The sequence below is a fragment of the Phymastichus coffea genome, unplaced genomic scaffold (genome assembly GCF_024137745.1).
Source record: "Phymastichus coffea isolate CEN01 unplaced genomic scaffold, Cenicafe_Pcof_1.1 PCOF00078, whole genome shotgun sequence".
Classification (NCBI taxonomy): Eukaryota; Metazoa; Arthropoda; class Insecta; order Hymenoptera; family Eulophidae; genus Phymastichus; species Phymastichus coffea.
The window spans coordinates 868356-882777 of record NW_026706889.1 but is presented as its reverse complement, the minus strand read 5'-3'; the positions used below and the strand labels follow the sequence as shown (position 1 = coordinate 882777).

Here is a 14422-nt window from a genome sequence, read left to right as displayed (position 1 = left end):
GTACTATTTTAGTAAACTCTTACGTAATGGATGATCATAAAGTCACTTATTAAATAATTAAAAAACAAACACGGTTTTTAACTACGCTACTCAAATGTATGCAGTTAACCGATTACGAAATGATTTTTAATATAAATAAATTGATTATCATCGGACATGTTTCATTTTCAAATTAACATTGTATTGGTGAACACTACAATTGCGATTCGAAGGCAGCAATGATCTTCAATTAATGTCAATGAAAACTATCGGAGACGTTTGCAGAATGAATCGAACGACAACTACAGAAATAGCACGCGGAGGATCTATCCTGATTAAAGGGGACTAGAAAAGGAGTAGTTGACTTCGAGACGCTTAATCAAAATGAGCTTTTCTTGATTGTTTACCATTGCACGATCGACGGACGATCTTTGTCGAGTTTACCCTTTGTGTCGTTTATGTTTTACGGGTCAACGGATGTAGAATTAGCGATCTTTTTTTTATTTTTCATTTTAACTGAATTTTTTATATATTTAGAAGAAAGTCCTTGAAAACCGATAGATCATTTTTTAACATATTGCATAAATTATGCTTTAATATAACTAGATAAAAAAATGGGTAATTTATAATTTTTTTAATTGTAAAAGCTAATGGTAAATAAATTAATTCTTAATTTTATGCATGAGGAGCAAAGCCGGTAAAGCAGGATGCCGAAGGAAAAGATGAAGTTATTCTCTTTAGACATAACAAAATAAAACAAAATAAATTTTAGAGAGAGAACAATGGATTTTTATCATTTTTGTATGAGAAAAATTTCGCTTTCTCGAGGAATTTGTTTTAAATCCACGTTATCAACTTATGTAATTTAAGGAATCAGTTTACATTAAATTTACCATATAGAAAGCTAAACAACACTATTACAAATCCAAAATAATTATATTTTCACAAATTTTCAATATCCATCTCAATTTCCTCAGTATTATCTGACTCAGAAGTCCGTTGCAATGCCGCCAAACTGACTGGCTTCTGCAAGTCAAGTGATTTCTTGTCTTGACCTTTGCTTCTTTTGATCGATCTATACAGTGGATTTTCAAATCTCTCACCGCTAGTAATCGGATGATGAGTTTCCTCGCCGAGATGGACATTGCCTTCAGATACGTTCTCAAAACGTGCAAAAGAAAATGATTTCTTTCTAATATAATTACTGCCGTTTACTCGCTTATCTAAGAATATAACTGTAAAAATTTCTTGAGTAGCTTCCCATATTCTGTAATTGTGAAATTAGAGTGTTTATTACTATAAAGTCACGGGAATAAATGCACTTTTAATGGACATGGAGAATTAATGGCTGTTTACGGATTGTCAACGTTTAATTAATTACAGCACTTCTTTTAACGTAATAGTCGTTCTTTCAAGTTCAAGTGCTGATGGCCTTTTCAACAACATTTTTTTGAAGTCAAAATAAGCAAAAAATTATTTTACAAATAAAGTGAGTAATAATGAAACGTTGTCAGTGTCAATGCAAATCTCAACTAGGTCAACTACACTGCAATGAAGAATAATTAGCGTCACATATGTCCCTGAAAAGCCGAACCTGAGTTCACGGCATTTCGCAAGGCGCCATTCTGGAATATGAAATAATAAACACTCAGTTTAGCTGTGCGCACGAATTAATTAAAACGTGAACGCGCGATATTCGGAAACTCGAAACTTTAACTCGCCGGAGAAAAATGACAAATAAACGTAACGCGAGCTGCAATCTCAGCCGTTATATTCTGAAATTAAAATAAATCCAATCTTATTTTTCGTACAGGGTCGGTTGCGCACACCAGGTTTGTTTAATAGGCTGATTCGATACCCTCTATCTTTTTAAAGATGGATGATTTGGTACATACACACATATATTGATACTAACGTTTTTCCGTTATGTGAACTCGTAGGAGATTTAAAGTTATCCAAAAGACAATTTGATAATTTTGCAGGCTTGGCGATATTTGATTTATTTTTGGAAGATATACCTTTTTATAGATGTTTGGAAATGCTTTTTAGACTGCGTTATTGAATGAGAAAGTTTTCTTCGACAAGACATCACGATTACGTAAATTGAAAATACGTATACATCAACTAAATGTTGAAGCACGCTGATAGAAAGCTCATTTCACAACAGGAAATCGAACGTTTTCCGTGATGTACGTAATTAGCGCTTTCATTTGCTTTTTCTAGCTATAGATATGCAAGTCCCATGCGAGAAAATGTCTCGTATATCAAGAGTTCCGCGTTTATTCTCTACTTGCGAGCTTTCATTACTTTCCCTCGACGCATGAAACTTTTGCCGTGAATCCTTAAAATGTTTTATTCGCTATACTTACTGTGAGAATGAATAGCCAAATAAAATGCAGATGAGTAATGTTAGACATATTATTGCTAGAAATCCACCCAAGAATGGACCCAAAGCATACGCCAGTCGATTATCGTCAAGTGGATCGCCCGAATTTTCAATAAGTAGTATCTCTATCGATTGCTCTGTAAAACACAAATAGTATACTATTGTTGTAGTAAATATGATTTGTTTTGGTTAAAAATTACCTTTAAGAGCAGTTTTGAGCTCATCAAGAGCCAAGATGACATCGACGCCTGCATATCGATTTCGCTCTGTAACGAGTATTTCTTTATGACCTGTAGATGTGATTCTCGTATGCCAGTAGACCGACGTCGAGAAAGAACTGAGTACTCTGTCTGTTATTTTACGCGCAGCGCTAAGCAGAGCCTTCGCTGAAAGTGTGATTCTACCTCCGCAGTAATAGCAACAGTGACCCTCTACCTGTTCATATTTATTCGCAAACAATTAATTTTTGTCAACAAGTAATTTTCTTCATTTATTCTAGAGAAATATAACCGTCAAAGGATATTCGCAAGCTGGAATTTCACATCTGGGTCGCACGACGTCGCATATCTCCTCCCAATACTGAGTTATATCGCCTTCCTGGCAAGGACAATTTTCGCACCCATTAATCGGACTATATCTACACATAAAAATGTTCAAGTGAGTAATTAATTTTCCACAAAAGGTCGAGATTGTACTCACTCGATGGTAAACCTACTATCGAGAAATTCTGTTCGATCTCTCATCTCGCTCCATTCCCACCTTGTAAGACTTGTATTCTTATCGGCTAATCTTACTGACTGAACTTCAAGGTTTCTGGAAGCTGGTAGTCGTACACTAAACACTTCTGATTTTTTAGGCAGAACTACGATATCGTTTTGGCAAGGTAATCTTTCCAGATACGGTACTGCTTCATTCGTTACGTTCCACATGCGCGGCTCTACCCACAAGAACGTCATCTCCCAACGCCAGCGCGATTCAATGCTTTGATCAGAGCTCATGGAGCTTATCTAGTTAATTAGTTCATTTATTATATTGACAAAAGAATAGAATTTTGAGGCTTTCACAGATTTATTGTATTCATATGAAATGATGAATATCACAATAAAATATGTCAATAAAACGTAGAATGAATTTAATCATTCTGACGATGGAAAAAATGTCATAATCATGCATTTGGTTATTGTGGAATCAAAAAGAAAAGTTTAAGTATAACAAAACGTTTGATACTAACGATAAGACGGCCATTTTCAGGCAGAGCTACGAATCCGTTAGCTGGAAATTGAATTCCGCTAAATCGAAAGTGTCTGGTATTTGGAAGCCCAACAGCATGTCGCATCTCCGCCGGAAATACTATAAAATCATCTGATTCCGGTACTCGACCTTCGAGCCAGTTGTTTGGATTCTCCCAATCTACAATCCAATCGCCAGTCCATTTTTTCACTGCACCGTGGACTTCTTTAAAGCTTATTATTGTCGTCAATAAAACGATAACTTTACAACGGAGCTCCATGTTCACAACTGACTAAGTGACTAGAGTCAAGGGGGCGTTTACGTCCAAGTATCAAATATCATTTACTTCGTAGGTTGACAACTCGAGTATTCGAAAAAAACTTAAATATGTGTGGGCAATAATCAGATAAGTTTGTCAATCTGTATTGGAATTTTTCTTTATTCAATCAATTAATTTCTAAATATACATTTTCATTGTGGAGAAAGCGATTTGTAATCGAAATAAGACCAATTGAAAAAAAAATGTAGTACATCTTATCTAATTTACGATCTCAAGTGTTCTATAATGTACTGCAATTTTATTGATATTTTATGCCCTCATAACATCATGTAAAAGGTGATCAGCCAATGGAATTTGTAATGCAAATTGATCTAAAGTGGATTTTATCGTAAAATAACATTTAATTCGACAAGTACCATTAACGAAAATTCATAAAGCTTGTAGAACGTAAAACGCGCAACTACACTCTGTAATGGCAGCGAGATGCTGGAATAATAAATAAATAAACAAATAATACATTTACATTCTTTTTTATTACTACATAGCAGTAGCTATCGTGCACGTTACTCGATCGACACTCCAATTCAGAACATGCGAGCCTGTGCGTATATTATGGCACATCAGCGTAAAAGCATCCACCAATTCGCATAAAAACACGACGGTACGTATGTCTCTGAAATGTGCAAAAAAAATTTTTTTTTGTACTACAATCGCAGACTTTCTCTTCTCTCCTTTGCAATGAATGAACAAATAATTTTTAAGTATACACGTATGACTAGTGAATTATTAAATAAATAAATAAATTATGATGCTCAATAGAACAACAATTAGCTTTGGTAATTAGCAACCATACGTTGATTCTCTCACTCTCTGTACGTTCTCAACGAAATATCAGAATTCCTTGTTTATGCAAAAAACCCATTGCCGTCTTCATGCTCGTAGTTACGTTTGCCTAAACCAAATGGAAAATCAGCTTTGGCGTACTTTCTCGCAAGCCTCTTTTTGTGCAACCAGTCGTTGACGTTTCTCTCTCCACCACCTCGCTTCCCTGTATATGATGAGATGGAGAACACTTGAGTATATTGGCGAGATGTGATGTTGATTGCTTGTGACACGAAGGCGTGCAAAATTGACAAATTACGCGTCTAGGCGCGTGCTGCTATTCCACAGTTTTGACAGATTTTCTAATATGCAATATTTATGCTTATAAAAAGGTATAAGAATGATATTTCTACAATTATCTTTCTTTTTCTTTCTATATCTTTCTATTTTCTATTGCTCTAAGGCTAATGATAGATTCAAACTAATGCATCTATGCTGTAGATATGTTGCAAGTAAATCACAAACTTTTTTGATCCATTCAAGCATGTAAAATACGATTAGCATGAGCAGCATTAAAACTTTAGTGATCCTTACCCAAACCAAAAGCAAAGCTGCTCTCAGTCCGTTTATCCTGCACGTAAGCCTCGAAAGGCGAATTGTCGTATAGCTCATCTGAATAACCATCTTCGTCGTAGTCACTTTTTTTTCCAAGAACAAACACGCAGCTTGGCTTTCTTTTGCCCAAACCGAAACTTAATGGTTTTGCTCTCTGTAAGAAGGTAAACTTTTTCGCTTTTGTCGCGCAGAACATTTTATGATTGGAATCTTTCTTATTTAATTTGATAATACTTCAGATGACATCAGTTCATTTAGCGAATGAATGTGTGGATGAATATTTGACGATCACAAACCTTTTCTTCGTAACTCGGTGCCATACGCTTGCCTAGACCAAATTGAAATAGTGGTAGTCTTTTGTATTCCGAGCGATATTCGTAAGCTCTTTTCCCTCCAACTGATTGCTCTCTAGGATCTGAATAAGCACCATCATGTGACGATACTGAATCTTCTATCGCAGATGTCCAGCCGTGTAGGATGCTCAACGTGCACAGCAAAATCAAATGTGCCGTTGTCGTCGACTTCATCGTTCTATTATCCTGAAATCATTCAAAAGAACTATTCGCTATTCGCCACTATAGCTAAGTTCAAAGTAAACAAGTCATTTGTAAATTTTCAAATTCTAATGCTATACCACGTAGGTAGAAAAAAGTATATGACAATTTATGTATGGAGAAAGTATCTGTTAACTACTATCATTTTTATGAATCAAGTACGTGGCTAGTTTTAATGTCAGTTGAACTTGAATAGCGAATTAACTTGTATTCTACGGCGCTTACATAAAATTTTTCATCAAAAACTTTCGTTATTATATCATATCGCGCGAGATGTAGAACCTTACAAGCCAGCACAAAATCTGAAATATAAAATATGAATGTTATCACCACGTCACCGTTGTGAAGTTTTAACTACACTTATTTTTCTTCGTCAAACTTCTCATAGCATTGAACTTTCTATTTAATATATATATATATATATATATATATATATATATATATATATATATATATATATATATAAGGTCTTGTATTAACCACTCAGGTTGCAAATAGATTAAAAAATTTGTAAAGGATAACATCAGCAACTCAATATTGATCGAACAAAAACATTAAAAAAAATAGTTGTATCTTTTCTACTCTCTCTACAGCAAAATTTCGCATTATACGTTAGAAGAGACTCTTCAAAGCCAGGCCTCTTAACTGGTAAATATCCCTCAGGCGTTCTATGCTATTTTTTAACCTTTTTTTCCAGCATCGGGATAAAGAAGAGTGTTTATAGAGGATAACTATGTCAAATCGTTCTATGTAAGCTATCAATTTGCCAATATGTACAGAAATATTCTTACGTTTTATAATTAAAATTGCAATTTCCATATGAAAGAGGATCTTTTAAATGAATAATATGATATTATTGACTTTCAAAATAATCTTTTATTGCAAATTCATCGTAGCAGTATTTATTTCAGAAATAAACCTACGGGCTTTAATAATGTATGGTGTAATTTTCCAGTTATAAGTATTTCATATTTAACTATAAATTTTTTTACAAATTATAAATTTAAACTCTACCCTATTAATTGATAGTATTTATTAAAAAGTGTTACACGTTACAATAAATATACTTAAAAAAAGTTATTGCTAAAAAAAATCGAATTTGTGCTTGTATAGTTACTATCTTACGTTTCCTCGCGAGATACGATCCTTTTATGAAATTATGTCTCAGCTGGCCGTCACTCTAGTACCAGATCAGAAAGCATTGCCATCTCGTAGGTTTCCGCTTTCACCAAAATTATATCGTAGCTCAATGGGTTTTTAGAAAAATATATTACTCGGCGATAAAATAAATGCTTTGAATGTATCCCTTATTGTTTTTAAAAATGTTAAGGTGTCATTGAAAATGAAATCCTCAAATCCTGTGCTTAACACAGTTACAAATATAGTAAGAGAGTGGAAAGTAATTTCAAAACGAACTGATGTTTTTCTGTTTATATCGGCATATCAATTTTCTGTTAGTAGTATGATCGTAAAATTTGATTCGTTTACCGCTTTTATTAGTGTCACATATTTTTGTGTGGATACCTGCGTGTACGCCTCTAAGATTTTACTGTGTAGTTGTAGTAAAGTTCATTAATAAACGAAAAAATAAAAAGGTCAAAATCAAGTCTCTCTTCGCCATTATCCAAATTACTTGTAAAATTTTGATTAGACTTTTTTGGAAATATCGCAGCTTACTTATATTTCATTTTTTCAAGTTTTTATATTCACAACCAAAAATTTTCTGTTATTTCATATCAATTACATAACATTATGTAATTTATGCCAACATAAGTAATTTAATTTAAGCAAACGTTTGGCATTGATATATTATTAGCTCTTTATGAGAAGATGGTTGAGATGACATCTGTGCAACTGAATATTGGTCTAAAATTATATATCGTGAAAATTTCCATCTTATACATGTTATTAGGCCTTTCTAAAGTTTGGAAGGTAGTCGTATGGGGCAAGAGAATAGATTTTTATTACGAGAGAGAAACACTGATCTTAGCTACTTGTTATTTTTTTCTCTAGTCATTGGGGTATATTTCTTCATTAATCAACTAAAATGATTTTTTAAGTGATATTGACAATCCTTTTCATAAGTTATTATAATATTTTGCCTCAAATAGAAATTGAAGTTTCCATACTACGTAAAAATAAAATATAGAGCTTTTAATAACGAATAAATCCGTAGCGTGAGCTTCGACGATCTTTTGCCATATTGTTGATTAAATAAAATATGTTTATGAATCAAAACGTAACATACTGTCTTGAATTGTAACATACTGTCTTGTTTATGAATCAATTGAACATCAGTGTTTATCGGATCACGCGAAAAATTTTGTCGTAAACTTGAACAATTTTCACACGCATACATTATGCTTTTGTAGTACATAAAATAATCAAGTAACTATATTATTGTCAAATATTTCTTTCAGTTGACAATGTATATAGATATAAATGTATGACGCTAAGATAATATAATCTCCCGAACCTTCGCCACAGGAAAAAAATGATCAATTTCCATGAACCTCAACAATGGAAAGGTAAAGGTGTATATTTTTATTAGGCATACTGCACGTAAGGATCGGTTATGAAATTAACGTCGATCCGATATTCTCCGTAGGCGACTGACAACCCGTGAAATGAAATTGCAACTTGGTGTGCGCGTAGATATGTAGATGACTGGTAGATTTCTAGTAATAATCCTTAGACGACTATCGGCTTGTCACTCGAAGGTGTGACGCAGGCGCGCACATTGCAAATGCTTTTTTTCCCAATGTATGAAGTAATTACACTATATGTCCTCGGATAAGGTGAGCGACCAGCGCGATAGTGTTGATTTGACGATGTAATAGTCACAGGTTTTAGATATAATTACACCCCAGTCGCTTAGCTACAGTAGGGTTAATACCGATGTGTTGTTTGATCTTTCAAAACTTTTCAATTTGCCGTAACCAGAATTCCCATCATATCAGCCGCTGCGGCACAATACTTGGAAAAGTTTACGCACAAAAGTCGTTGGCTTATACTTTTACTTGTACTTATCATATGTATTAGACTGATATGATGGATTACGTGGATGGGACTTGGCGATACGTCAGTTGTTCTATTTTGCGCGAAAGCATTGATTGAAAGCGATGGTTGTTTATTTTTGAAAATTATTATCACAGTTTACCTGATTACTATTTTAGAAATAAGTCTCTCCTTATTATTGTCGCTTTGCAGGAAAAGCATTGAAATTCCGTGAGTCAAAATCAAAGAAATCCTTGATTTTGTATTTGTATAAAAGTGCAGCCATCATTGTCTGCCTAGAATACGTCATCTTGCGTTTTACGGACTTTCCGCAAATACCGACAGCGGTTAGTTAATAAGCCGTCACCCAATAGCTCACAAATTACGTTGGATTTTCAAATCTTTTATCTTCAATCCATTATTGTGGTTATTTTCAACGAAAAGCATAAATACTCACGAGTCTTACAATCATTCATTTTTAAATAAGCGATTTTCAAAATATTTAGTATCTATTTCATTGATTATCCAAAATAATTTTGTTTTTCTTAATCAAGTGTAAACTTTCATTTGTTTGATTCAAATTCAAACTAACAAAGTATCATTCATATTCAATAATGAAACAAAACTTACACAGATATTTGAAAATAGAACTTCTATAAACTACGACACTGCGAATTCAATCACATAAAATGTCTAATCACACGGAAGTGACGGAATCAATATCTTATGACAAGATGTCATTTATGGATCTTTGATAATGTTTATTGTGAACAGCAATAATGTTTTATTTAGTCTAATATCACCTTTGTCTAAAAGTAAAACAAATTAGAAAGATGAACCAAGTGTTACTGCCAATTTACAGCGAGTTTAATTAAATTACAAATATACAAAAACACGTACTAAATCTCACACACTTTGAAAAATCTATGAGATTATTTCTATGTACTAGTAAAGAAATGCAATTAAAAAATCCTTCTTTTATGGAATCTCTCGTAACTAAGTAACTCTCTTAACTTTCGAACAAATTCTGATACATAAGTCGTAATTAAAATTAAACGTAATTTATGCCGTTTTTTTTTCTTTTTTTTATTTTAGTGATTACTGAATAAAAGGAAATGGATTTTCGCAAGTTAAACATTCAAAGATAAGAACTTCACATTGAGAAAACAATTGCCCCCTCCAACAAAAAAAAAAGAAAAAGAAATAATAAAAATAATAAGAAAATACTGTAATGAAATAAAAGTATTACACATTAGGAAAATTGAAATGCATAGATAGGTGTCGAAAGGTACCTTAAAAATCGCCGACAACAACAGCTACAAAGCGGCGATTAGGCGATTGCTGATGCGTGTAGGTATAAGATCGTCGATGGTAAAGTCACTTGTTGCTGGCAGCGAGGCCAGCTCACACTTTACCAATACTTATACTCCTGTCTCGTTTCCTCAATACTCCTTCGCTCTTGTACTTTGTGTTGTCCCGCTCGTCGGCGAAATTACGAAAATTCGTCACCAAGCGCGCGTGCAGCTCTCACGGTGAGAATGAGGGAACCGACGACGTGTCAGCCAGCTATATAGGGTAGAGCGCTCTTTCTCTCTCCAACCCCCGGCGTGCGCCTACGCTGCGCGTTCGCTAGATATTTCTTATTTTTCGCCTGCAGATCCGAATGACTGTTACAATTTTTGTTGTCTTATTTACGGGGATTCTTTCCATAACTATGATAACAACATCTCAAATAATATTATCCGTGGCATTGCTGTAATTCAAAGCATGATTAATAATTCATAATTATTGATATCACAAGACAGTAATTTGTCACATTTAAATAAAGCACGCGTAATATTTTAATGTTTCCTTATTGACTATCATTTGCCAATATAAAACTGACACTTAACTATATTTTAAAAATGTAGTTTTATATTATTACTCTATTTCTATTAGTGTGTATCGTTGTTTCTTCTATCTTTGATTTTAACGAAAAGACAGATGTAACAACATTATTTATAATGTTAACTGTGAGTGTGTAATCGATATTACACACTATAAACTGATATTCAATAAATATCAATCATTGGATACCATTTTGTGTGACATCATAATATTATATGTTAATAAACTCTTACAAATCAAATCAAAAAATGACGTCATGATCGTTAGATCAGGGTCACCGCCATGCGTTTATACTTATAGGAGTTCCTTATTGCTCCTTGTCATTATTATATATTACGTTGATTTACATGTTATAATAATATATTAAGTCTCCGTACCCTGCAATGTGAGCATATGTGTCAATAACGTTTATTTACTTTGATAGGATAATATCTTTTCCTTTGGTAAACTTTATTGTCTACAAATAATTAAAAAAAAAGATATACAACAATAGATATTATCAGTAGTAGTTAAAAAATGTTGATCAAAAAATGCTGTTTTGTTAATTATGAAGTAATAACAAATAAAAAAATCGATCCTTTTACAACAAGTCGTGCTCATTGTCCTCATGAAAAGAAGAGCTGCCGAAAAAGATAAAAAATTAATTTAGCTTTACTCTCTGACAGAAAACCCTATCCAGTGAAAGGGATCAATTTTATGCGCGACTCTTGTACGCCTGGGAGAGATCGAATGATTTTCAGACTGACCGTAACTTCCGGATTTATTCGGGATATTCATCATTTATTATTTTAATGTAAAGTTGCATTTTTTATGTAAATATCCATTTAGCTCAGATTCAGAATAGAAATATTCCTAAAAATGCAGAAAGGATGTCTTCATGATTATTCTACATTTTGATATCTAGAATAAGTTTTATAAAACATTAAAAGTGTTAATATAAGAATAAATTATACTTTATTACATTCTTCTATCTTTTATCCGCATTTGAACATCTCAAGAGTTATATAAGGATTGCGCGTCTGTCGCTTAATTAATGAATCGTAACTCTTTGTTCTTACTTATACAAAAGATTTAATTTCATTCATCTATTCGAGAGATCTTCGTACATATAGACATGTAATTTTAAAAACTTGTACGTTTCTGCATTTGGTTCGTTTTGTGATTCCGTTTCAAAATTCTCGTCAATTCAAAAGAAGTAGACTTAAATATGCATCAAAATTATAAGGATCGTGTTGTTTTCAATAAAAAATTTGCAATATAAAACACAAAAATTCGTTGGCACTTTAGATATCGTGGTCCGATATCTCCGTTCATTAGTCGAAGCGCGACTAGGATATGAAAACGAGCGCAGATTATGGCTAGCAATATGAGCACCATTGAAGATGTGTTACAAGGTAAGGCATTATATTAAAAAATTTATTTTCTCTGGCTGAATTCATGATAATCGGATGTTTTCTCAAACAGTGTACTCTTCCAACTGCGAGTTTTTCAGGGCTTGATTAACCGGTAATATTACCTTATAAATGCACATTTCCATTGCTGCACGGACTATAGATCTGAGCTCTTCGGGTGTCTATGTTCTTTCGTATGCGTTTGATTAACTTTTATTACCTATTCTGAGAAATCTTATTACGAATCGCTTTGCTAATATTATATTCGACTATTATTCTGCGAACAAAAAGAGATTTTTTACATTTTGTTAAACTAGATTTTTTTACAAGTATGTCTCCATGAATTTCTATAAGAATTTTCGTTATTTACTTAATGTTTATTTACAATCTGTCTAATATATTAAGACAATAAGTAAATGAAATATATACTATATGAAATTCAGCAGAATATTCTAGAGAGTATTCTGTCTTTGTTTTAGAGTGTGCATGTAATAAATCGATTAGGATTTATTTATGCATTTATTAATTCGATAAGGATGATATGAAATTTTTATATGATTTTTCCGTGATAACATCAATAATTGTAATAAAATCTCAGATTGACAAGAAATATTACGAAATATAGATATTTTTATAACTCTCACGAGAAATTTTCAAATTAGATGAATAGTATTGTAAATACAACTTCTCAGTATATGCTACGTTAATAAACAAATATGATCGTAACCTTTTCCAACATTAAACTCAACATTATTTCACCTATATAAACTATATAATGAAAAATTATTTTATTTAATAGAAAAAAAATATATATATATATATATATATATATATATATATATATATATCGATAAAAATGTTTTACCAACTCATGCTTATTCAGTGTTGAGGATTAACTAGATGTAGAATGTCATAGATGGCGCCAGCGATCAAGTTTTGCCGTTTTTTTAGAAAATCGATATGAAATGACTTCTATATACGTATATATCTGACATATGTTATTACAAGTATTTAAAATTATGTTAGATAAATTTAAAATAACATTTGTAAAAACCAACTTCCATCAGCTACAATTAATAACGATAAATCATTTGTATGTCAGCTAAAATTGATTGAATCGATTATCGTTATGAAACATTTATTAACGATGAAAGTAGAATTGAAAAATACATTGAAATCTTAACCGACGGTATAAGGTTTGTGAAATATTGCCTTTCAAATAAAAGTATTCAAATCATAATTATGTGCTCCCAATATTCATGGTATCAAACAATAGGCCCTCAGTTCTGTTAATTTTTCCCTATACCAATAACCCATTCCCACAAGCGTTTCTGTCAGCGGCGATAAGTATGCACTCGGCCGTTTTTTGAAATTTCCCCCGAGGACTAAGACTATGTGGGAACTTGAACCATGCATTGCCTCAGGGAATCAAGTATACATATGGATATGCATGCAGGCTTGTGCAGAGGCTGAGCATGTAAATTTCTAATGTCTAAATTAGATTTATCGAAGTAATTTCAGGAATCGTCGCAACGATTAAATCTTAAGCTTTCGTTTGCATTTGGTCTTTGCATACTAATAAAATATCAGAAACTAATAATAAAAACGAGAAACTAATAATTTTGAATAAATCATTTGAAAAGATGCAAAGTTTATCGAGTAGTGAGTGCGCTGAATAGAATGAAGCTCGAATGCAATAACGAGCTTTCGGATAGAATCTCATTAGAAGTTGTGGGCAATGCAGCGAGGCGAGCGCGTTGGTCAAATCCACTTATTCGTGCAAAGGAGGGAGACAGAGACAGAGTACCTAAATGCGTCCCGATTAGATGCTCGTTTAATATGACGGATACATGCCCATATGCAACGCTCGATCGCGCTCGCGCGAGTCCCATCGTTCGTTAATTATTCAGCTTAATTAATAATTCAATAACCGCTGACGACTCCACCTATATACCGGCACGTATCTCATCGCGGCGCAGTGCTCGATTTGTTACTTTTCAAGCGATACTGTTCGTAGAATTTGTTTTCACTCTCTGATTATTATTTTACATTTATGTTCTGTTTTACATATAAAATATTTATTCCTGTTGCCAAGAAGATGCACAGAAATTGTTTTTCTCACTGCAATGTCAAAGTTGGAACGAAGCGAATAATGAAAGAAACTTCATTATTCGTAGCAAAGTGCTTCCGAAGAGCACAAGAATCGCACGAAGTTTACACGTGTAGCGTGGAAAATTCATTCAATAACGATAAACAATTTTCAAATGTGCTGAAAGCTACT

The 14422-nt window shown here is 33.0% G+C and overlaps 2 protein-coding genes across 5 annotated transcripts; both read right to left on the bottom strand.

Annotated features, from left to right (window-relative positions):
- Positions 1–879: 879 nt before the first annotated feature.
- Positions 880–3875, bottom strand: LOC131668533 (protein amnionless). Its single transcript, XM_058942809.1, has 6 exons — positions 3597–3875; positions 3065–3372; positions 2876–3002; positions 2566–2800; positions 2349–2502; positions 880–1246 (listed from the first exon to the last, which is right to left on the bottom strand). The coding sequence occupies exons 1-6, from the start codon at positions 3873–3875 to the stop codon at positions 922–924; spliced, it is 1428 nt and encodes a 475-aa protein (XP_058798792.1). The 3' UTR covers positions 880–921.
- Positions 3876–4016: 141 nt separating this feature from the next.
- LOC131668479 (helicostatins-like) lies at positions 4017–10379 on the bottom strand. Of its 4 annotated transcripts, none has more exons than XR_009302272.1 (5): positions 10156–10379; positions 5609–5851; positions 5292–5466; positions 4729–4923; positions 4017–4548 (listed from the first exon to the last, which is right to left on the bottom strand). XR_009302272.1 is itself a non-coding variant. In XM_058942682.1 (5 exons), exons 2-4 carry the CDS (start codon positions 5837–5839, stop codon positions 4781–4783), a joined length of 549 nt encoding a protein of 182 aa, XP_058798665.1. In that variant the 5' UTR covers positions 5840–5851; positions 10156–10379; the 3' UTR covers positions 4017–4548; positions 4743–4780. The 4 variants fall into 4 exon arrangements, 3 of the variants coding, with proteins under 3 accessions (XP_058798665.1, XP_058798664.1, XP_058798666.1); XM_058942682.1 differs by having other exon boundaries at positions 4743–4923; XM_058942681.1 differs by having other exon boundaries at positions 4017–4923.
- Positions 10380–14422: the final 4043 nt, after the last annotated feature.

Bases quoted from the DNA above. Each gene is read 5' to 3' on its own strand.
- LOC131668533 (XM_058942809.1), bottom strand. From the start codon at position 3,875: ATGGAGCTCCGTTGTAAAGTTATCGTTTTATTGACGACAATAATAAGC. The intron at 3,373-3,596 runs GTTAGTATCAAA...CTAATTAACTAG, and splicing joins CTGAAAATGGCCGTCTTATC to ATAAGCTCCATGAGCTCTGA. The intron at 2,801-2,875 runs GTTATATTTCTC...AAATATGAACAG, and splicing joins CTTGCGAATATCCTTTGACG to GTAGAGGGTCACTGTTGCTA.
- LOC131668479 (XM_058942681.1), bottom strand. From the start codon at position 5,839: ATGAAGTCGACGACAACGGCACATTTGATTTTGCTGTGCACGTTGAGC. The intron at 5,467-5,608 runs GTTTGTGATCGT...ACCTTCTTACAG, and splicing joins CACCGAGTTACGAAGAAAAG to AGAGCAAAACCATTAAGTTT. The intron at 4,924-5,291 runs GTAAGGATCACT...CATCATATACAG, and splicing joins CAGCTTTGCTTTTGGTTTGG to GGAAGCGAGGTGGTGGAGAG.